The 24908-nt window shown below is 40.8% G+C and overlaps 1 protein-coding gene across 1 annotated transcript in view; it reads left to right on the top strand.

Moving 5' to 3' along the window:
• Positions 1–24908, top strand: part of CUNH1orf87 (chromosome unknown C1orf87 homolog) — a 73893-nt gene that overhangs the window by 31156 nt on the left and 17829 nt on the right. Inside the window, exons 5-7 of the mRNA XM_006096116.3 lie at positions 1423–1544; positions 4722–4887; positions 12330–12427. Of these exons, the coding sequence (XP_006096178.1) occupies positions 1423–1544; positions 4722–4887; positions 12330–12427 (386 nt within the window). The remainder of the gene's footprint in view (positions 1–1422; positions 1545–4721; positions 4888–12329; positions 12428–24908) is intronic.

Here is a 24908-nt window from a genome sequence, read left to right as displayed (position 1 = left end):
AATCAAGTCAAAGATTTGAAATGCGAAGAAGCAAAAAACACCCAACCGGAAAAGCAAAATGAAAAAAGAATCCGAAAATACGAAGATAGTGTAAGGAGCCTCTGGGACAGCTTCAAGCGTACAAACATCAGAATTATAGGGGTCCCAGAAGATGAGAGACAGCAAGATACTGAAAACCTATTTGAAGAAATAATGACAGAAAACTTCCCCCACCTGGTGAAAGAAATGGACTTACAGGTCCAAGAAGCGCAGAGAACCCCAAACAAAAGGAATCCAAAGAGGACCACACCAAGACACATCATAATTAAAATGCCAAGAGCAAAAGACAAAGAGAGAATCTTAAAAGCAGCAAGAGAAAGAGACTCAATTACCTACAAGGGAATACCCATACGACTGTCAGCTGATTTCTCAACAGAAACTTTGCAGGCCAGAAGGGAATGGCAAGAAATATTCAAAGTGATGAATACCAAGAACCTACAGCCCCCAGGACCTTTACTTTATCCAGCAAAGCTATCATTCAGAATTGAAGGTCAGATAAAGAGCTTCACAGATAAGGAAAAGCTAAAGGAGTTCATCACCACTAAACCAGTATTATACGAAATGCTGAAAGGTATCCTTTAAGAAGAGGAAGAAGAAAAAGGTAAAGATACAAATTATGAACAACAAACATGCATCTATCAACAAGTGAATCTAAGAATCAAGTGAATAAATAATCTGATGTACAGAATGAACTGGTGATTATAATGAATCAGGGACATAGAAAGGGAATGGACTGACTATTCTTGCGGGGGAAAGGGGAGTGGGAGATGCGGGAAGAGACTGGACAAAAATCGTGCACCTATGGATGAGGACAGTGGGTGGGGAGTGAGGGCGGAGGGTGGGGCGGGAACTGGGAGGAGGGGAGTTATGGGGGGGGGAAAAAGAGGAACAAATGTAATCTGAACAATAAAGATTTAATTTAAAAAAAAGAGCAAAAGCTTATTTTTTATTTACATTACATTTTTGTAATGAGTTTGCCACAGGCTCTTCTTGGCACTGTCATTATCTTAGCTCCAAAACCCAGGCTGATGAAGCAGACACTCTGGAATGTTTGGGACATATGGCAGCAGGAAAAAGAGCTCTGAAGGCCTCATGTCAACAGTTTAATCCTCAACCCAGAAGTAGCACATGTCCCTTCTGCTTATAACTCATTGGCCAGAACTGGTCACATGGTCCTACCCAGGAAGTGGAATTTTACCATTTGTCCAGGAGGGAGAATAATAGTAATATTTGGTTAAAAAAAACACTAATAATTATTATATTTTTTAAGCTGCTTTAAAAATTCTTCATTGTTTAATATTTCAAACACATTTCATTTCAGCTGGCCTCTTTTCCCTACATGTAAATTAAATGAGGATGTTCTGTTTCATATTTAATTTTCAGGTGAACTATGAGAAGCTACTTTGTTTTCTGAAAGTGGCAGCCTCAGATGATCCACAGCAAAGCAGAAGAGCCGTGAACAGCAGCCCGAGGGAAGCTCAGGGTGGTACCCATCACAGCGAAAGGTACTTCCTCCCTTTCTGTGGGCACATTATTCCCAGACTTTCAGAGCTGGCCGGGCTCTTGGAGGCAATTCCCTATTAGGTGAGCAGTGCAGAAACATAGCTGTTCACCAACACCCAGTTTACACTTAGTTTTCTCTCGCTGTGCTGTAAACAGGTGGGCACAGGAAATTATTTGCAACCATTGTATATGTTTCTTAACAGCAGTGTTTGTTTTTTTATGAGGTTTCGGTGTAAAGATGAAAAAATCCATTCTGAAATAAAAAACGATTGTGGCTCTGGCCGGGTGGCTTAATTTTAATTGGTTGGTGCATCGTCCCATACACCAAAAGGTTGCAGATTCGATTCCCAGTCAGAGCACATACCTAGGTTGCAGGATCAATTCCTGGTCAAGACATTACCAGAGGCAAATGATCGATGTTTCTCTCTCCTCCCCCGCTCCACCCTTCTTTTCTCTCTAAAAATTAATAACACATATCCTTGGGTGAGGCTTAAGATAAATAAATAAATACCTAAATAAAATGAAAGAAATGATAGCGCCCTGGTGCAGTACTCATCTAGAGTGTGTTCCGGAAATATGTTCAGTCAGTGAACTCCTGCGCTGCAGGTACCAGCACAGAGAAGTTTAAGGTACAGAATCAATAATCCCTTCCCATAATCTCAAGGGAAAGAAGTGATTAAAGGTAAACATAGGAAATGAGGAATATCATTAGAGATGAGACACAGTAAAGCATGACAGTCTCTGTGTTCTCTAAGAAAACTGGCAAAGGGTGGTGGCTAGGAGCATAACCCCATGGCCAAAAGCCTGGGCTCAATCCCTGTCTCTGCCACTAGGTGGAGCCTGGGGCTAGCCACTTACCCTCTCTGTGCCTCCACTCTCCAACGGTAAAATGGGAACAATGTGTAACAGTGACAGTTAATTCATGCAAAGTCCTTAAAGTCTTTGGTACACGGGAATTGCTATAGAAGTGTTTGTTACTACTTTTTAACTATCCTGTCAGAAGATACCCTTTTCAGTTACAAATCATGTGACATAGTGATTAAGAGCCATGGGATAGGAATTTACCTCTTTAAGAAAAAGGTATGGTTTTCTGTACAAATGTCCCTGGGCCAAGTGTTAGATTTAATTCCCTTTACATGTGCTCTGTTGACTCTGATACTTCATCAAACATTCATTGAATACCAGCTGTGTGCCAGGCACACTTTGCTGGGCACAATGAATTCAGAGGTGAGCAAGGCCCAGTCACTCCTTCAAGAGCTCATAGTCCAAACAAATATCCCTCTGAGAGTAACGGTCCTACCCATAAAGCCCTGTACATTTTTAATAGTCAGCAACCACGCTTCATACAGTACAGACTGTGAGAGGTAGTAGACTGTGCCCAGGAGAACGTGGCCACGCATTGACAGATACGGTGGGTCTATGAGTCCTAGACAGGAAGCCTCTCCTGAGTTCTAGACTGGGTTGTGTTTCTTTGCTGTACGGTCACATAGACGTTTTCCTTCATAACAGACTTTGTCCTGGTAATTACTTATCTGACATTTGAGGTTGGGAATAGCGTCTGTCCTGGCCCATTCAGTGTCTAACATGGGTCTAGCATAGTTCCTGGCACATAGGAGATGCTCAATAAATACTTGTTGGGTGTAATTGGCACCTCCCGTTATCCAAAGAGCTTGCATCACTTCATGTGCAGGGACATCTGGATTTCTACCCTATAAAAAAGGTGCCTGAAGAGATCATTTGGAATTCATCACAGAAGGCGCTGTTTACATGGACCAGATAGTGTGTGTGTGTAGAAGCACAGGACGAGTGGCCTGTAATGAACCCAGGCTCCTTGTTCATTAATGTGCTGCTCAGGAAAATACCCTCTCGTGTTCTTCAGGTAGAGCTTTAAATGAGGCAGCTCTGTGATGTTTTAAAAGCCGCCAGCATCACTAATGGGACCAGATGAAATCCACTCCTGCAGCAGGTTTTCTAAGAAACCCCACCGGCTGCAGTAAATGGGTTCCATACAACACCTGCCAGTTCAGGACCCGGTGTACGGAGATGGGGCCAGAGCCCCATGAATTCCCACCCCCAGAAACTGGCATTGAAAGAAAAGAAGGAAGAAAGAAAAACTTCTGATTCAAATCTGGGACAGATACTTCTGGTTGACAAGGCCCGAGTCATGTGCCCTGAGCAGCAAAGAGAGGCTGGGAACGCAAATAGCTGGCATGCTCCTCAGCTGGACTGAGAGGCAGGCTCCCGGGCTGGGAACTCCCTGAACAAGGAAAGTGGGTGCAGAGCTAGGTGACCAATGCAAAGACAAATAGCCCCTTTTCCTCCTTTTCTGTACCAAACTTTTAGAAAATATTAGCTATTGTTAAGTAATTCAGAAAGGCAGAGTTTGGTGTCAAAGCTCAAGTAAGAGTTACAGAGCAAAAAGAAGATAGCATATGACTTTCGGAAAGTTAAATGCATCTAAAAATAATCCATTGCTGAGAAAATAGTTTGGTCAGATCTGGAAGGACACATACTTTTGAAAGTGAAATACGTAAATACCTCAAACTAGTTTCATAAAATAAATGACTCTGACACTTTATCACTCTGGTCATTTTCACCTGTTATGGAAAGTAACAAAAGCCAGTTTGCTAAACCACCTGAATAATTACATACATTTGCATGTCATCTGGTAAATACATAATTACTCCCAAACTTTTCTGGGTTTTCCAGCTACAAATAGCAGAGTCAAGGATAATGCAGGAAGTTCGCCTGGGTCAAGATTGCCTCCTCTACAGGTTCCCTGGTCACAGGGATCTGCCAGGATCTGCCTTGCTTTGCTTGTGACATGTACTGTTTGGAAATTTGATTATCTGGGCTCAAAAAAAAGTAAGATGCGGGTAAAGTAAACTACCATGGACACCTCTAATTTTTTTTCTCTCAACCTGGCAAAAAGAGAGGGTAGATTACAAATTTGGTCTATATTCTAGTCGAATGGGTGGATTCCTCCTGGAGAAGAGACTGTAAACTCCCTAGAATGGAACAGAGTTGAGTTAATCTGTGAGGTCGCCACATGCGGTCCCATGACCAGGTTCCCAGATTTAGAAGGTGTATAACGCAGGTGAGAGACATAGTATGAAATACACAGCGGCTTCCTTAAGGGGTTCACCTTTTCACAGACTTTCCCCAGCCCCTCCAAGCAGTGCTGCCCCTCAACACGCCGACTCACCATCAGAAGTGACCAGGAGCCTGCTGGAGATCCTAAAGCTGGCACTCAGCACAGCCAACGGCAAGCTCAACCCAGAGAGCCTCAGTCGGAGTTTTCGAAAAGAAGACCACGCATTGTCTGGCTTCTTGTCCCTACCCAAGGTAACAAAATTAGATTTCAGATCTGTCTACCCCGGAGGCTTCCCGGAGGCTTTGGGTCTGTAGTAAGAAGGCCCGTTATGATCTGTGTTCTGCCCGTGGATTATATCGCACAGTGTTTTGTTTTCTGTGCCAGAGAAGAGAGAAACAAAACAGAAAAGGAATTGTGAAATGTACAGCATTGATCCAGGAATCTCTCTCTATATATATAAAAGTGTAATATGCAAATCAACCGGACAGCAGAACGACCGGTCGGCTATGACACACACTGACCACCATGGGGCAGATGCTCAATGAAGGAGCTACCCCCAGTCCACAGGCCCTGATCACCCAATCAGGGCATGCTGGCCAACCTCTTGGCCCCTCCCCCTGGCCAGCAGGCTCCAATTGCCCGATGGGGAACAGGAAACCAGGGGGTGGGTGGTGGTGAACACAGGTGGTGCCGGAGCCCTGATCGCCCTGCCAGTCGCCCCACACACAGAGGGCGGTGGCAGTGGCAGGGTCAGGGGCCGGCTGCCAGCAGCCAGGGAAGATCAGCCCTGATTGCAGGCCAGGCCTAGGGGCCCTACCCATGCACGAATTTCACGTGCCAGGCCTCTAGTTAGTTATATTAAGCTATATTTTGTGTCAACAATATGGAATAATATAGCAATACCCAAATAATATTTCACAGTGGAAAACAAGTGTTTGCCAAGGCCAAATGTCCATTCCTTATACCCTCACCAGCTTCCAGGAGGTCAGCATGTGGTATCCATTCCTTTGGAACAGCACATTGTAGGGACTGGTGTGACTTATTGCTGATAGAGCTGAGTGTGCTGCTTTGGGAGCATTAATTAAAAGTGCAGATGTGTTTCATGGAAGAAGATCCAGAACCATAAACCCCAGTCATGAGGCTACCTAGGATACAGGCACAATAATAATCACCACGAATGCTACAATTCCTTTAACACCAACTTGTCACCACCTAGCTTGCCGGTGTTCTCACTAAGTGCCAAGTCCTGCACTAAATGCTTTACTTACATCATCTCACCTAACACTGAAAATACAAAATCTAAGTAGTTGTTAGAACCCGTTTAATAAATTTTAAAAAATGAGCCTCAGGAGTCACCCAAAGCCCTCAGTTAGCAAGTGGCAGAGGCAGGATTCAAAGTATAGAGACAAACTGAAAATTCAGAGCTAGAATTGGCACACCATTAGGCAGAAGCTATCTGGAAGGTTCCATTGAGCTCAGGACACAAAAGTTAGAATTCCAGAGGAGTAGAGAAATAGAAGGAATTGAAAATTATAGCAGGGGGCGGGGTGTGAGTCCCATTGGAAAGATTTAAAAATAGGGGTTAGAATTGAGAGCAGAGAATTTAAAAGAACAAGTGATGTTTACTAAGGAAGCAAGGAAACAATATGCTGAAAGTGGGATCTTATTCTGGCACAGAAGTAGCTTGCTCTGTGCTTTCATTTATATAGTCAACGAAGCATGCAAAGGTAAAGCTCGTGTGTGTGTGTGTGTGTGTGTGTGTGTGTGTGTTACACTTACATGCATGTTTTACTAGAAAGAGAGAGAGGATACTACAGGAGATTCCACACATCCTACACACACTTTTTTATGCTCAGGAGTAGATCAGTAGGAATAGATTAAGAAGCACCAATTCTTTGTTATTAGAAACTACATAACAGCATCAGTGACGCTCAAATGTTCTCAGACAATACTCTTAGAGTGGAACATAAATGACTTGAAAATCAAAGTAAATTTGCTCAACCTCTTTGAGTCTCAGGTTTTTCATCTGGAAACACTGGGTTCCAGATGTCTGCCTCCTGTCTGTTGTTAAACAAGATAAGTATGCGAAGGCATTTAGCACACTGCATGATACCTGAACACCGGCAGGCAGAGCCGGCCTTGAACTTCTCCCCCCACAGCTGGCCCTGAAAGCTTAAATTCATGGTTCATATCCAAGGAAATGGGACACATTTTCCTGAAAGCTGGTCTGCCTCTTGTGAGCCATCTGGCATCTCTTAAGACATCTGGAACTCACTCAAAGTATAGTACAGTTCCGGGAGGCATGTGAGATACAATTCTGTTTCCCCAGGACGTGAGACAAATTGAAGCCCAAGGGACATTGGATACGGAAGGCAGCAGTTCCAGCCCAGCGTCTTTATTCCTGGACACAGGACTTCAGAGGGGCCTGGGAAGAGCCATTTGAAGTAGAAGGGGTTTTCTTTTTGACCAGTACTAAATCTCCTTGATGTCAGAGTCACAGTGCAGAGAGTCACAGACCTCCGTCAGTTTCTCGTAAAACTCTGCACCCTGGGCTAGACAGGGGTGGGTGCTGAGGCACCTCCTCACAGCCAACATTTCAGAGGTTTCACAAATGATCGATAGCCTCTCCAATAAATAAATGCAGTCTTGAAGGATAATATGAGTCTTGTCACTCAAATCAATGGAATTTTGATCACTGTCAGAGAACAATATGAAAACATATCAACTCCCTATCATCTTCATCCTACAGACTCACTCATCCTGTTCCTCTAGCACGTCTTTAATACAATGATGGCTTCTGGAAGGACTGCTGAGGCATCATGGATCCACGTACATTTATTAACCACCCTGATCATTACCCAAGTAGGTTCAATGGGTCTTTAGAAACTAAGACGCTCCCAAGTACATAGGCTCAGATTAACCCCTTTTATACATAACCTATATTCATTCTTCATTTCATGAGCTCATTCTCTTTCCACTCTACATCCCAAACTACTCCCAGACCTCCCTCCCAAGAGGAGTTAGCTAGAACACAGGTGGCTGGCCTTCTAATTACTCTGCTTCATTTTCATGCAACTTCCTCATTACCATCAGCAGGGAGTCCCATTCCTGAGGGAATCCTGGCTTTGTGAATGTGAAGTTTGTTCTGGTGACAAGACATTATGACCCTAGTTTACCTGGTGACAGTCTTCTGCAGTTTGTCAGCTCCTCTTTGGTAGTTTGTTGTTTCTGTATCAGTACACTTTGCCCTAAAATTATAAAATTATTTCTACTAACTTCAAATCCTTCCTTCTTCCAGTTCAACAGCCATCTTTCTGATCAATATGGCATGTTTATTCTATACTTGCATTCAACATGTTATTCATTCGGTGTGTTCTGGGAACTGTGATAAGGCTAAGGGCAACAGACTATTACAATTTCAGGAGCTCAGGGGAAAGGTGACATTTTTAAACATGGCACAGTCCTGTATAACAAATGCAGCGATGGCCATAACACTGAGCACAGAGAAGAAACTCCAACCTAGCCTAATCCAGAAACTCTCCATAGAGAAGATGCAAATACTAAATCTTAGAGGATGTGTTAATTTGGCAAAGAATTGGGGGAAGGAACAGAGAAAGGACTCAGAAAGGTGTTCTAGGTAAAAGGAGCAATGAGAAATGGTCCTGAAATGAGAGAGGGCATGGTTAATTTAGGAGCTGGAAGTCATCTATAGTGGCAGAACATAGTGAATGAATGGCAGCTGGGGATGGTGGGAGATGCTGCTCAAATGATGCCAGAATGGGAAGTAGGAGCTAATTTATGAAGTTCCTAAGGAGTGTAAATTTTATCCTGAAGGCACAGAGGAATCATCAAGGATATTAAACAAGTGAATGATATGATCAAATTTGGAATTTGAAAAGAGCACTCTAATAGAATATGGAGAATTAGAGGCAGATAGATCTATAAAAGGCTGGTCCAGTAATTCAAGCAAGAAATTATGAGGGTTTAAGCCAAGGAAGTAACAGGAGGGATGGGGCTATTAAGGAAATACAGAGTAGTTCTTGGTGACTAATTGAATGGGACCCTGAATGAGGAATAATCAAAAATGACTCCTGAGGTTCTGGCTTTGGTAACTTGATGGCTGGCGGTACCATTCTCTGAGACAGGAAACAGAAACGTTGAAGGGGTATAGGAAGGGATAAAGAGTTCAGTTTTGAACATGTTGACCTAGGTTTAGAGATTAAAATGAATAAATGATTTAAGACTCCAATACGGAGCTGAAGCCATGTGAGCAGTTAGGGTTCCTAGGGACACAACAAAAAGTGAGATGGGAAGGGTGAGGACGGCACTTATTGTTGAGGAATAGGTAGACAAAAAGAAGCCAACAGAGGAGATGAAAAATAATCAAAAGGCACATGGGAGTGGTCAAGAAGCCAAGAGATAAGCCATATGGCATGCTGTCATCGATAATTAGGAATGAGAAGTATTCATTAAATTTGAAACTATGGAGGTTACTAGTGACTTGGTAAACACAGTTTAAGCATCCATCGTGATGGGGTAAAAGGCAAATGAAGCCATAAATGGGAAGAGAGGAAGTAGAGGGCATCTGTGCACCACTCTTTCAATGAGGATTTGGGGGAAATGAATATTTATTTCACATGTCAGTTTCTAAATAAGAGATACTTTATTTACATTTGATTTTTAAAAATCCCTGATTAAACAGAAGAAACTTCACATAATCACTTTCTTATTGAACAAGTGTCATCCTTTTAATATCTATGCTTTAAAGGATTTTAATAATAATCCTGAATAACACTAAACTGCCAGGATTTTCTGGTAGATATTTCTATTACTCCTCTACAGCTGTCAGCAGTCAGTTCTTAGCAGCTATCAATCAATCTGCTTCTAGGAACTCTGATGTACTATTTCCAATCTGCTGCTCATTTTAGCCTGGAGCATAATTCAATATTGCCAGCAGTAAATAAACTGTTTTTAGAATAACCTTTTAATATTTCAATGTTTCAACCTCTTAATGTTTCAAAATATGCCCTGGCCAGTGTAGCTCAGTTGGTTGGAGCATCATCCCATATACCAGAAGGTGGTGAGTTTGATTCCTGGTCAGGGCACATGCCAGGTTATAGGTTCCAATCCCAGTTGGAGGCTGGGGTGTGGGAGGCAATGAATTGATGTTTCTCTCTCACACCAATGCTTCCCTCCCTTTCTTCTTCCGTCCAAAAATAAAATAAAAATACATTAAATATGCTGTAATCATAACTATGAATCAATTCTTATTTATGGAGTAAAATGGAATAATGGAACTAATTTCTACCTCTCAAAATTTATTCTTTACTAACTTCTGTCCATACACACTCCACTCTTCAGTGTCTTTAACTCGTTCATTCATTTCCTCATTCATCCATGTATTCATTTACTTAATAATTATTGCTCTTTTATTTTATAACAGTGTGCTAGGCAGTGGTGGTAAGAAAATGAATGAAACACAATTCCAGCCCTCAGTAGACCACTGTCTTGTAGAGAAGCTCTAATGAACAGATAATTACTGCTCAGCATGGAAAGGGGTATAAAACTATATTGAATAATGTCAAAATACAGTCAGTCTCAAAAAAGCACCATGCTCTTTATCACCCATTATTTACATTGCTTTTCCTCTGCCTGGATTCTCCCAAACCCCTTATTCTCCTAGCCAACTCTTAGCTGTTTTTTCACGTTTCAAATCGATCGTGTGTGTGTTTGTGTGTGTGTGTGTGTGTGTGTGTGTGTGTGTTGTTTGTTTTGTTTTGCTGTTAAGCTTCCCTGACACAACTCCTCTCTCTATACTTAGTAAGTAATGCTGGCAAGTTTCAAATCTAAATTTGTTGTTAGTTTCCTTCCATATAGACAAATGAAAATTATCTTCTCGTTTCTGTTTAAGTCTAGGTTTTATTATCATTCAGGTATGGTCAGACCGACAGAGCAGGAGATGCTTGCCATTGAAAAAATAGTGTGGTACTCATAGTTCCCAAGAGGAAAGGGCATGGCACCGCCCCCAGGTCACATGGGGGAGCACCAGAGGCTATCAGGGGACATGTGGGCAAGGCCTTCATTGTGGAATGAGCAAGGCAGGGAAACCAGGTTTAGGGTTGACTAGATTGAATAATTTGGACCCTGAGGCATAGATTCTGTTCTGATTTATTCAATACTTGGCCCTGGGGTGACAAGCACAGGGAAAAAGTGGCTCAAGCCTGAGAGCCCAATGAAGGAGGTGGTTGGTTTGCATATGAAGGGCACACTTTCCTGCCAGTCCATTACTTTATCTAGGAATTGGCTAGCCCTGGGAGGAGCAATCTCTCCAGAGTCAGCAAAGCCTCATGATGTTAAAAAGCCAGATCAGAATAAAAAGACATGCTTGATGCACTTATTATACTGAAATTGCTCTCAAAATAATAATAGTAGCTACTATTTAACACTAAATTAGACATTTCTTTTCTTTATTTTGTCCCTTCCTTCCTTCTTTCCATTCTCTTTCCCTTCCCCATCCCTCTTTCTTGTTCTTTCTCTTGCTACTTCTTTCCTTTCCTCTTCTCTCTTTCCCTTTTTCTTCTTCTTCCCTCCCTTTCTTCTTTTCTTTATTCAACAGATATTAATTCAATGTCTACCAAAAGCCCGGCACTATTCTAACTGCTTATTTTCTCCTGTAATCTTCACAGAATCCTGGGAAGCAGAAAACACTATAGTCTTATTTAGTAGATGCAGTAACTGGGCATAGCAAGGTTAAGTAACTTCCTAAGGTCACACAGATAACAGGCAGCAGATTGGGTGTTCAGAATAAGTCCTGTTTTATTCCAAAGTCTATATGCTTAAACATTATGCTAACCATACAACATATGCTACCACACCCCTAAAAGTTTGACATGTTTGAATCTAAGTATCACCCATCCACCAAGTTGAGAACTGAATTGGTTTGTCAACTAGACTCAGAATACTAAGTACATAGGAAACTGCAGTGACACTTCATTCATTCATCCAACAAGTAATTTATTGAACATCTAGTTTCTAGACTAAGTTCCATGATTTATGTGACATTGAAAAAATCACTTAATCTCCCTAAATCTTGGTTTCCTCATATATAAAATGCAGGTAATATTAACCATGCTAATACAACAAGCTTGTTTTGTAAATCAAAGTAGATATACAAAAAGATTTTGCAATTTACCTATATTATAAGTATATAATTTCTAGGACTTGACTACCAATTCTGTGGCTGACAAATATGTAAGATCAGAATTTTAAAGTTCAGTGACTTCTGGGTAATGAACTATACTCTGTGTCAACCAAATAAAATCTTGCTGTTGCTGAACATTTAGTTGGACATTCTTGTCTTGAATGATATCCTAATGGTACAGTGCACTCTGGGGTATTAATTCTTTATCAAAATCAGCCCTAGCCGGTTTGGTTCAGTGGATAGAGCATCAGCCTGCGAACCGAAAGGTCCCAGGTCCGATTCCAGTCAAGGGCATGTACCTTGGTTGCGGGCACATCCCCAGTAGGAGGTGTGCAGGAGGCAGCTGATCGATGTTTCTCTCTCATTGATGTTTCTAACTCTCTATCCCTCTCCCTTCCTCTCTGTAAAAAATCAATAAAATATATTTTAAAAATATCATATAGGTTCTAATTTTTAATTTCATTACAGTGACAACGTTCTTTTTATGTGCAGGTCAGAGCTATCTGTGGGAAACATGGATTATATCTGACTTTGAGCCTTCTGGAAACATTGCTCAATCATCAAGATTTGGCTTACCAAAATGAAATAAAGTAAGTTGATTTTTTATGCAGAGTCCTCTGAAAGGATACCAAACACAGAGATCTGTCTCTAAATTAGAAGTTTTATGTGTGAAACAATAATATACTTTCAAATAACCCATGATCAAAGAAGAAATCACAAGGGAAATTACTAGAAGCTTGGAACAGACTGTCAAATCTCAGAGGGAAGACAGGGGTAAAAACAGAGTAAAGAAATGTTTGCTTATATTAAAACACATTTCGGACCAGTAGTTTTATTGGTAGCTTTGCCTAGTGGCCAGATAAGTTTCTATTGAATGAGTACAAAAAAACGTTTTACATAAATGTTAAAGGCACACTTTAAAATGAAATACCCATTGCATTTTCAAGTTATTTATTACATGTTCTTACAAGCTAATATCTTTTTAAAGTATGATACTTTGTAAAACACTGTGTAATATGAAGCGAGAATTCTCGTGATTCGTCCACAATGTATTAAGGTCAAATGCTTTCCAATTTGTGAAAATATGAACTATTCCCAGCTGCAATGTGTTAAGGCCAAACCATTAGCCAGAGAAAAACAAAAGCACTGAACTTCCATTTCAAGCCATATCAACTATCAATAATCAAATTTACCATCTTACCTTGAACAACTAAAAGATAGGACAAACTATATGGAGGAATAGTTTTCAGAGACTGGACAAGAGGCAGCATAGAGCAGTGATTCCTGACAGAGAAAAAAAAAATGAGGAAAGCTCACCTTATTGAACAAGGGGGAATCTAAACTTAGCCCAGGATTTTTCTTGAGCTGAAGAGAAAAATCTCTCTAAATCGTGGTTTCCTCATATAGAAAATACAGGTAATAATGTGCTCCACTTCCTGTGGAGTTCAGCAAGGCTAAGGAGGCTAGAATGCACAGTACAGAGTAGCAGAGAGGAGAGATCCCCAGAGAGTTCTTTCTGGAGTTTTCCAATGAGTTGCCCTAGAGTCTTCATGTAAGAACTGGCCACTGTGTGCATTTGAGGAAACTACACAAGTCCAGAGAAAGGAAAACCAAAAGAAAAAGGTGGGAAAATGCTTCGATCTCACACAGGGCTAAGAATAGTTCATATTTTCACAAATCAGAAAGGAACACCTGTGGCCATTGAGTGAAGTCATGAGAAGGATATTGTGCTGTAGTGAGACCAAATTTCTCTAGACAAATTAACAAATCTTATAAATCCTAATAAAGCTTAAAATGAGCAAACTGTTTCCAACTTACTTAACTACCTCTAAGAACAAAGCTCCCAAACTTCTAAAGGGAATAAAACAAAATCAAAAATGTAAAATCACAATCTTTGGCATTCCTACAAAAATTACCCAGGCATGAAAAGAAGACAAAAAAAGTACAATATATCATTAGGAGAAAAACTAATTTATAAAAGAAAATTCATAAACAGAGATGATGGAAATAGTAGATAAGAGTAATAAAAGAGCATTTATAAATGCACTTCACATGCTCATAAAAGCATGAGCCTAATGTTTTCTTTTTGAAAGATCCAAAAAGAAAGCCAAAATCAATACCCCAGTCCAATAATATACTTTCAAACACCCTATGATCAAAGAAGAAATCACAAGGGAAATTACTAGAAGCTTGGAACAGACTGTCAAATCTCAGAGGGAAGACAGGGGTGGGTGGGTGGGAAGAAATCAACCAAAGAACTTGTATGCATATATGCATAACCCGCGTACACAAACAATAGGGTGGTGAAGACCAGGGGCGGGGGATGGGGGGTGGGGGCAGGATAGAAGGGGTCCATGGGGGAAAAAAGGGGGACATATGTAATACTTTCAACAATAAAGATTATATATATATATATATCCTATCTAATAAAAGAGTAATATGCAAATTAACCATCACTCCGAGACAAAGATGGCGGCATCCATAGTGGCTGGGCAGGACGCTGGCGGTGTCACCCCTGCAACGTGAGCCAGCACCCAGCAGGGCCTGCAGGCAACACCCAGCAGGGCCTGCTTGGTGGTGATGATAGCGACCTGCAGGCAGCACCCAGCAGGGCCTGCTGGGCGGTGGCGGCAGCGACCTGCAGGCAGACAAGCGGGGCCCACAGGCAGCACCTGACAGGGGCCTGCTGAGCAGTCACCGCGGTGACCGGGGAGCAGGCAATTGGAGCCCGCAGGCAGAACCCAGCAGGACCTGCTGGGTGGGGGCAGCTGTGACTGGGGAGCAGGAAATTGGGGCCCGCAGGCAGCACCCAGCAGTGCCTGGTTGCCCATCCCCGTGGTGTGGAGCAGGCAGGCCCCGCAGAGAGCAGAGAACCATGGGGAGTGGGCCCAAGCCGTCAGTAGCACATCCCCTGAGGGCTCCTGAATTGGAGAGGGTGCAGGTTGGGCTGAGGGACCTCCCCGCCCATCCCCCGACCCGTGCATGAATTTCGTGCACCGGGCCTCTAGTATATATATAAAACTGAATTAAAAATGAAAACACAACACACCAGTAATCCTTGGCTTTTCTCTCTTCCACACTTCACATCCAATTCATCAGTAACCCATCAGTAAATCAACTCTATATTCAGAATATGTTCAGAACCTGGTCACTTCTCACCACCTCTATTGTTACTGAACTACACCTCATCCAAGCACCTATTATCTTTCTCCTGTGTTACTATAATAGCCTTCTAACTGAACTCTCTTCTCCCTTGTCCCTAGTTTATCCTCAGTACAGCAGCTATAGTGACCTATTAAAACCTAAAATAGTTCATGTCATTGATTTGCTCATAACACTGAAAGAGCATCTAACTTCAGAGATTTAAAAAAAACAAACCCAAGTCCTTACAAAGTGTTCCATGTGATCTGTTCCCCCATCACTTCTCTGGCTCCATCTACAACTTTCTTTGTTCATTATATTTCAATTACACTGTCCTCCTCTTCTTCCTCAAACACACCAGGCACAAATCCACCTTAGCACCTATTTTCCAAATGTTTCCTCTACCTAAACTGCTCTTTCCCCAGATATCTTCATGCTACTCCACTTTTCAAGTTTTTGCTCAGAGGTCACCTATCAATAAGGCTACCCTATTTAAAGTTGTAGTCCCCACCCATTCTCACCTTTAACCTGCTTTCCTTTGCACTCTTCTATACACTTATCAACTTCTAATGTATTTGGTAATTTGCTGATGTGATGTTTATTGTTATCTGTTGATTTTTGATAGACTATATGTCATAGGGCAGGCAGGATCTTCTTTTTATTCATTGATGTATCCCAAAGGGTCCGGCAAGCAAGTCAAACTCACAGCCTACAGGTCGCATGCCTCATTTATTTAATGTGAGTTGGACATGCTTGTGATTGCCTGGCATGTGATAGGTATTAAAAAAATATGGAATTAAACTGAACTAGAAAAGTTATACAGTCTCAAAATACTCTTAAGGATATAGATACATGAATTCTTCCTAGTCCCTGGCTCATGATCAAATTGAAGAAAGCCTTCTCTAATCACCTCATCAAAATCAGGCCCCTTGTTAATATATTTCCTAGCACCTATCACTATTTGTAATTATATATTTATTTGTGTGATTTGTTAGTTTAATGTCTAGATACTGATCTCCATGCTGGCAAAAGACATGACTGTTTCCGTCACTTACTTATTGTTGTGGTTGTTAATCCTCACCAGAGGATATTTTTCAATTGATGTTTAGAGAGAATGGAAGGGAGGAACAGAGAGAGGGAGAGAGGGAGAAACATCCATGTGAGAGAAACACATCCTTTGGTTGCCTCCACATGTGCTGACCAGGGCTGGGGATTGAACCTGCAACCCAAGTGAGTGCCCTTGACCAGAAATCAAACCCACAGCCCTTCGGTGTTCCAGCTGACTCTCTAACCACTAAGCAACACCAGCCAGGGCTTTTTCCTTCCTATTTTATTCTCAACATCTTGTAGGCTGGTATCTAGCATATGGTAGGTACACAGTAAATGTTGAGTAATTAATTAATTAATTTAACAATCATTTACTCAATGCCTGCTGTACACCAGTCACGATTCTTGTCATTGGAAATACAGATGTGAATAAAACAAGGCTCCTTCCTTCATGAAGTTTGTATTCTAATGGGAAAGAACAAGTTAGAACATGTGGCATATCACATGCTGATAAGAGCAATCCAGAAAAACAAAGAAGGCTAAAGGTTAAAGGAAACATCAATTAATAAATAAATGATGATAGAAGGTTGAGCTTAGTCAACGAATTTCTGCCAGACCAGCTTTGGACAAGGGAGTTTCTCTTCTCTAAACCTTAGAGGGGTGGTTGGGTGATGGTGGAGGAAGGTGGTTAAGCAGCAAAAGCAGAGAAGTGGACTAAGAGCCGAGTAGAAAACCAATAAGCTAAAATTGGGAAGCCTCAAAAGGCAACAATATAAAGGGAGGAAATGCAAGTATCAAAGCTCACATTATACCTGGTATATAGTATACTCAATTAAAAGTTGGTGTTCAGAACCAAGATTGTAAGAATCAGAGATATGAGAATAAGAGTGAATGGAGAGCAAATGAGGTTAGGCTACTTATAATTATATCAATATTTTCACTTTCCCACTGTTTAATGTGCATATCAGAGGAGCTGATTTGTTTTATTCACCTGTCTTTGACCTTTGAATGTTCAAGGACATCAAAACAATGAAACCACTGAAGCATTGCACGTGAAAGTGATAAACCTGTTTCATCCTTAAACAGTTATTGGCTAAAGCTTCTTCTGGTGAATGAAATCCATTCCGTTAAGGGCTTTGTATGCAAACCTATATCCTTAAGAGATTAAAGATGCAATTCAGACACACATTTCAGGAGCTGAATGCACGAATCATTATTTTAGTACATATTGTCCATTAATCTGCTGTTCAATTGGGAACCCATTTGGAATGCGGCTGCTTGCTAATTAGCAGGATTCTAGTGCTGAGCTGCTTCCTGATTAAATGTCCTTTAGAATCAATAAAACATCAGGAGGGATTATGGTGATGTGGGATTAACCCCATCTAACCAAATAAAATGAATTGTGATCTCTTCTTAAACTGTCACGTTGCAAGAGCTGATGAGAGGAGCAATTTCATGAATACTGCTGCAAAGTTGTTGCTGTGTGTGTGTGTGTGTGTGTGTGTGTGTGTGTAACATTGAAATTTTAGTTTTTGCAATTTGCCTACCAATTAGCAGAGACATTACTGAATGACTGCCAGGGTAAGGCGATTTTGAGAAAGACTTGATTACGATTCAAATCTCTACTCTGAATCACCCTGATGTAAAATGAGTTCAGGTTGTGTTGGATGGAAATTATTATCCCTCTTCTTGGCCGGGAACATGTAAGTCAGAATTAGCATTTAATATTTCTGTGTGACTTTACAATAAATGGTAATTAAGGAGGGCAGAGAGAGAACAGGAGGCAAAATAATACTCTGAAATTGTATTGGCAAAATTAAACACTTCAAACCCAGTTTAAAACACAGGCACACAAGCCAAATTGTGTTGGGGTAGGGGATAAATAATGAAGTTGCTATAGAAGCTTCGTAAATAGAGTGGAGCAATTGACACAGCCCTAAGTAGGACTTATCATACACATCTGGCCCATTATTAAGAGTGCAATTAGGTTGAAAAGGACTGGTTTGAAAATCCCAAGACCAACCAGAGGATTTTACGAGATAAAGGAGACATGAGGTGTCTGATTCAGCAATTACTTTTAATGAGAATAGGAAAATTGTTAAGCAGTGGATTATTAAAGATATGGGTTGGATCTACCCATTGATTTGGTCTTGGAAACTGGACCTGGCTTTTAAGAGTTTATTAATTCCAGTCTTCTCTTCCAGAAGCCCATAATTCATAAGCGGTGAAGATAATAATAAAGTTATTGTTATTATTAATAGCCAGCACTTATATAGTGCTTATTATATTCTTGGCAGTTTTCTACGTACTTTATAAACGTTGACTCTTAATCTTTGCAAGTGCCCACATGAGGTTGGTACTATTGTTTATCAGGTGAGGAAACTGAGGCACAGAGGGGCTAAAACCAATATGCAACTGATAAAAAATTCATCAATAGGCTAAATCAAATGCAGGCTCTCTAGCTTAGGCGTTTGGGCTCTTAATACACCATACTGACTCTTCTACAAGTCCTGTGGAACTGGAGTTTATAGGATGGTGGCTAGGCCCAGGGGCCATGGGCAAACTGCCTGAGGTCTACCTTTGGGCTTGATACTGAACACAGTTCCGAACCAGTCACTGAGTGTCGCCTGGCCTCTCCTCCAGGACCCAGGAGAGGTGTGGGATACAGATATAAAAGCAGGGAGGCTTTTAAGTTCCTGGAGCAGATATGATCCAAAGAAGCTCAGGGCTTGCAGGTTGCCTCTTCTCACTGTTTGAAACTCCCAATCTCCCTTTAGCCCCATCCATGCAGAAAGGCAGCAGGAGTTCCGGAATCACATAGGCCAAGATGGAAATCCTATCCCAGAAATGCACTGGCTTTGGGAACTTGGGCAAGTCAATATTTTCTCTTGGTTTTGCATCTGTCAAGTGGAAAAAGAACCCTTTTGTCTGAATTTGAGTTTACTGCCTGTGTGTCAGGGAAGGACTTTGCTTAGCAGGGTGAATATGCAAAAAGAGAAGAATCTAGCTCAGGCTACATGACCAAGAAGCTGAAAGCAAAGGAAGACAGTGCAGTTAAATGAGCACGCAGCTGTAGAGGTGTTTCTACACACCAAAAGGTTGTGGGTTCGTTCTCCAGCCCTGTAGGGGGCACAGCAAGAGGAAACCAATCAATATGTCTCACTGCATCAATGTTTCTCCCTGCCCCCTTCCACTCTCTCTGAAGATCAATGGAAAAAAATATCCTTGGGTGAGAAAAACAATGATAAATGAGCAACCAGCAGGTGAATCAAATATCCACCTGAACTAAGGGAGTAAGAGATTCATGCAAGGCACCTAGCATGTCCCAGGCACGAGGCTAGATGCTTTACATGGGTTATCTCTTCATACTCCCAGCAGTACATGAGTTATATTTTTCATACCCACTTCAGAGATGAGTAAACTGAGATTCAGAGATCTTAGTAAATTGTTCCAAAAGTTGGGTGTCTGTTCCTGGTGTAGGCTGAATTATATCCTCATCCCCACCCCTGATTCATATGTTGAAACCCTGAGGACATCAGACTATGACTATATTCGCAGATAAGGCCTTCAAAGAGGTGATTAAGTTAAAATGAGTTCATCAGGTTAGTCCCTAATCCAATCGGCCTGGTGTCCTTATGAGATAAGAAAATCTGTACTCCTAGAGAAAAGACACAGCTGTGAAGACACAGCAAGAAGCCTGCCATCTCTAAGCCTTCAGAGAAGCCAAACCTGATGAAACTTTGATCTTGAACTTCTAGCCTCCAGAACTGTGAGAAGATAAATTTCTGTTGTTTAAGCCACCCAGTCTGTGGAATTTTGTTATGGCAGCCTGAGTAAACTATACAGCCCCTAAAACAAGGGTGGCGAACTTTTTCCTGCTAAGGGCCATTTGGATATTTATAATATCATTTGAGAGCCATACAAAATTATCAACTTAAAAATTGTTATATTTGCTCAAACATTTAATCAACTCACCCCTAATGCCTTGGCAGGGCCAGACCAACTGATTTCTCGGGCCTTACATGGCCCTCTGGCCGGACGTTCCCCACCCCTGCCTTAAAGGCTAACCGTCTCCTCCATAGTCTCCTTCCCATCTGCCTCCTCCTTCTAGCACAGTGGTTCTCAACCTTGGCTGCACATTAGAATCACCTGGGAATCTTTTTAAAATCCTGATTTCTGGGCCTCATCCTCCGGAAATTCTGTTTCTTTGTTACTAATGCTGTGGCCCCACCCCATAACAAAGAAACAGAATTTCCGGAGGATGAGGCCCAGAAATCAGGATTTTAAAAAGATTCCCAGGTGATTCTAATGTGCAGCCAAGGTTGAGAACCACTGGTCTAGCAGACTTTGTACCTTCTCAGCTGGAGGTGATTACATTCCCAAAGGAATGGCTAGAATGATTAAACTCTTCGAATCACGGGAGTTAACCTTTGAGTCTAGCAATTGAACAGACCTTCTCTGCAGCACTGTTCTATCATGTATGTCAGCTTAACTTGTAGGAACTAGTCAGATGAGAGATGAGGAAGAGTATTTCAAAGAGAAGGAGCAAAAAAGTGAGCAAAACATAGCAAGTTTGGAGAACCACACTGTTATGACCAAAGTGTACATTTCACAGGGGGAAGAGGTAATGGGCTTGGGAAGGAAGCACCTGAACACCTTTGATTTAAGCCTATAAGAAACTCAGAGAAACATGCCACCTGTAATTAATTTCATCATGATTACAAGGGTATTTCTATGAAAAAGCTCACATTTTGTGTGTTTGGCTTCTGTTTTGTCTTGTTTCTATATATAAAATGTTCTGTATAAAATGTCACCTTCTTCACAACCCCTTATCAAAATTCCAGTGGACAAATAAAGACACAAGCAATGCACCAGTAGCAAAAACTAATAACGCCACAATCTAAAAGGAATCTCTACCAACTGTAAACACACGGAATCTGGACGAATTAATGAGTTGGTTCCCCAAGTTTTACCCTGCCTACCTAAAAGAAGTGCAGAAGAAAGAAGACATTTTGTGCCTTCCCTTTGATTTGAAGGCTCCATGTTTTAACCAACCAGAAAGTAACACAGGTGCTTTCTGTAGTTCTGTTTCCACCTCCTCCGTCCCTCACTCAAGAACGCACAAACATGCACTTACCTGCTGTCAACAAAAGGTCACTGCCACCAGTCTAATGCCACAGGAGTTCTGAGTCTGGGGTTCGTAAACAGGACAAACTTTATTCAGGTAAACAGAGTGCAAACCAGAGAGGCCTAGAAAGGAAAAGACTGATCCCCACCTGGTAAAGGGAAGGCCTGCTTATGTAAAGTTTCCACCCCCTTCGGTCCCTGATAGGTCCACTTCTATGCAAATGAGAAATCCAGATTTACACACTCTGATTGGCCCAAATAATACCATCCTGATTCACACGTTCTGATTGGTATTATGGAGCTGCTCTGATTGGTCAGTAAATATGCAAATGAGGCTATAGCTGTACATTACTGATTGGACAGGGCAGGGCAGGTCTCAACCCATTGGTTGAAAGACAATTCCAGGAACTCCCTTATAAGGGTCCAGTCAGCCTGCAGGAACACAGAGCAAGAGCCTGGCAGCTCAGTCTGTGGCTTTTTCCCTGAAGTGCAGTGTATGTGAGAGGCCTCTGTCAGCAATGGCTGCTAGATCCTGGTTATGAATTTGAGCCCAATTAACCACAAGGAATCCTTGGCAGGTTACCTCTTCTCAGGGTCAACACTGCACACTCCTTTCTGTACCTATGCAGAGAGTACAACTCTCAGGATTGACAGAGCAGTAAGTTGGGGAAATGAAGGCAGGAAAGGGAAAAGCTGGCTATGGTGTTTACATCTGGTGAAGCAAAATTCCTGAAAATACAGTTGTGTAGGCTGGTAATTGTATATGCTGAGGGGTATGTCAATTATGACATACTACACTGATTTAGTGTCTGATATTCAATAGGTGGGGTAAAACGATCCCACCCCTGAGGTGGTCCCAACTGAGGGGTACCAGGCATCCAGGCGTTGGTGTCAGTTGCCACCTGCCCTTTAACTGCAGGATTAAATGAGCAGAGGGTAGGCCAACGGAAATCTACACAACTCATTCACTGCATTGTGCTGAATGGGAACAGTTCCTCATTTGACCCTGAATAAAGAGAAAATCCAACATAGAAGGCCCAATTTTTCAAAATACTACAAACATAAAGAGGGAATCATGATTCTGCAGTCTCCAAATACAACAAACTTTTTTAAATGATTTACTCTAGAAACTAGATAATCACCTCTGTTCTCTACAGGATATAAGAAGGTACTAGTATGTCCTCTGTTGAAAGGAATTGGAAAATAATAAGCATAATGAGATTAAAAGGCTATAAAAATGAATTTTAAAAGCACCAAAGGTTAATAGAAGAAATTAGTAAAACCTTGGGGAATTCTGGATAGTTTCAAGCAAAGAGTAAGAGGTAGAATTAAGAGGTAACTGGATTGTAACTATATGTGGTAGTGGATGTTAACTAGACTTACTGTGTTTGTCATTTTACAGTATGTACATATATTGAATCATTTTGTTCTACACCTGAAACTAACACATTGTTGTGTAAATTATATCTCAATAAAAATTATGAAACAGTTAAGGAAATGTGAATACTACTAGATATTTGAGGGTATGATGGCATTTATGTTAAATGTTTATATCAGCAAACCTTTTCTATAAAGGGCCAGATAGTAAATGTTTTAGGCTTTGTGGGTCTACAGTCTGTTGCAACTACTCAAATATGTGATCATAGCCTGAAAGCAGTAAAAAAAACAACACATAACTAAATGGCTGTGTTCCAATAAAATATTATTTATCAAAAAAAGAGTAACCAGTACTCAATAAAAAAGCAAAATTAGCACTAAAAATAATCTAATACATAATGTCAATTTTGAGAGGTTCCCACAAAATCTGAAGAACAGAGAAGAAAATTAGAAAAGATAGTAGATGTAGAAGAATAAGACTAGAAATCAAACCCTCAAAACCTTGGTATTGTAAGATAAAAAAAAACAGAAAAATTGTTCAAGATATAAAAACAAAAGTTACAACTGAAGAAACTTTGCAAAGATGGAAGAAGAGAAAAAAATTATCTGTGTACAGATGAAAAGGATTCACACTGCTCTAAACTAAATTAAGAAAAAAATGTACCCATGTCAATCCTGACAAATCTTATGTATTAAAAAGACAAAGTATTTAAGGCTCTAGGCCAAAAACAAAATAAAACTAAACCAAAGGAAATAAAGAGGAAAAATAATTACAAAGAACAAAAATCAGACTAACCTCAAACTTCTGCAATAATAAATGTCAGAAGACAGTAGAGCTGTGCTTATGGAATTCCAAAGAGGGAAAATGTAAATAAAGCCAAGTTACATTACATTCATATGCAAGATCACATAGTACAATGGTCAAGGGCAGAGGATTTGAGTCAGACAGCCAGGGTTCACATCCTGGCTGCCTCATTGATCCATGTCCTTGGGCAAGTTATCTACATGTCTCATCAAGTGGTTATTTCAGTTAAATGAGAAATGCACATAAAGTCCTCAGAAAGCTCACTGAAGGCCATTTTAACTTAATAAATTAAATTGAAGTTAGAATTTGAACTCAGATCTGTTTGAATCTAGGATCTGACTCACAGACCTTGTCCTCTAGTCCCGATTTCTTTGACTTGATATTAGGAGTTTGGCACCTGCTTCTGTGATTAGAATTATAGTCTTGTTATGACAACCAGAGCCCATTCTCACATTTAAGTTGTCAATGGCTTTTTGAAAGTGCTAAGGTCAAATAAAAAATATGGAAGATTTTACTTTGGGTGATGGGCACACAATGCAATATACAGATGATGTATCATAGAATGGTATACTTGAAACCTATATAATTTTATTAACCAGTATCACCCCAATAAATTTAATTAAAAATATAGAAGAAAACATTTTATTCAAAGATTCTTAAGAAATGTATTAGTCATATTAGTCCTATGCACCATTTAAATCAGGTAACGTCCACAGTCAGTACTTAGAAAATTTTCCCACAGTCTCCTTCCCCTACTATCACCACATAATCAAGAAGGGACAAGAGAGTTTCCAGTGCCATTTGTCCAGAGGCCTCATCTCATATTTGATAACTCCTATCAGTTCTGAAAAATAAATGCTATGCAGTGTGAAAATATGAATGGATCTGGGTTTTGTTTGTCAGGCTGTTGTTTTTCAACAGATCAGAAGATGCTCTAGTTATAAGCTTGGCGCTCCTGTAAGTCCTAGAAATAAATTGCAGCAAGTGTAAAAGACAGGAACTACTTCTACTGCAGTTCATTCCCAGGTCTGTGCTAATATCAGATCCTGCTTGTCCTTCCTTGCCTAGCCTTCAGCAGCTGATGTAGTCATCAGCTTATCTGGCTTGCGGTTCTATATACCTATGCTTGATGTATTCATGTGCCCCAAAATGAATGAAGCTCTGGAGGCCATATTTTTCTGTACCAATCTAAGAACTTTGCTGATTTGTGGTTTCATGTACTGGAAATGTTTTATGCAATGTAAGCAAAACTAGTTACATAGCTAACGAATTATTTTTATTTAAAGAGAATACAATCACGTGACACTAGAAATCTTCTAGAAAACCTAGGACATATATCTCACAGCTTGCTCTTTCTTTTTGCTTAACTTCTGATGGGTAAGAAGGAGATAAAAATTCTTATCAGATGTAATTTGGTTGCTAGCAACAGAAACTGCCCTTGGCTCACATAAGCAAAATAAATATTTGAAAGGATATGAAATATTACACAAAATTAGCGAAAAATAAAATTTCAGGAAGTGCCAAATCAAAAATTAGGAGAGATACAGAGACAGAGAGTGGGAGAGAGGGAGGAA

The sequence above is a fragment of the Myotis lucifugus genome, unplaced genomic scaffold (genome assembly GCF_000147115.1).
Source record: "Myotis lucifugus unplaced genomic scaffold, Myoluc2.0 scaffold_168, whole genome shotgun sequence".
In the NCBI taxonomy this organism is placed as follows: domain Eukaryota; kingdom Metazoa; phylum Chordata; class Mammalia; order Chiroptera; family Vespertilionidae; genus Myotis; species Myotis lucifugus.
This window is presented reverse-complemented; position numbering and strand designations above follow the sequence as displayed.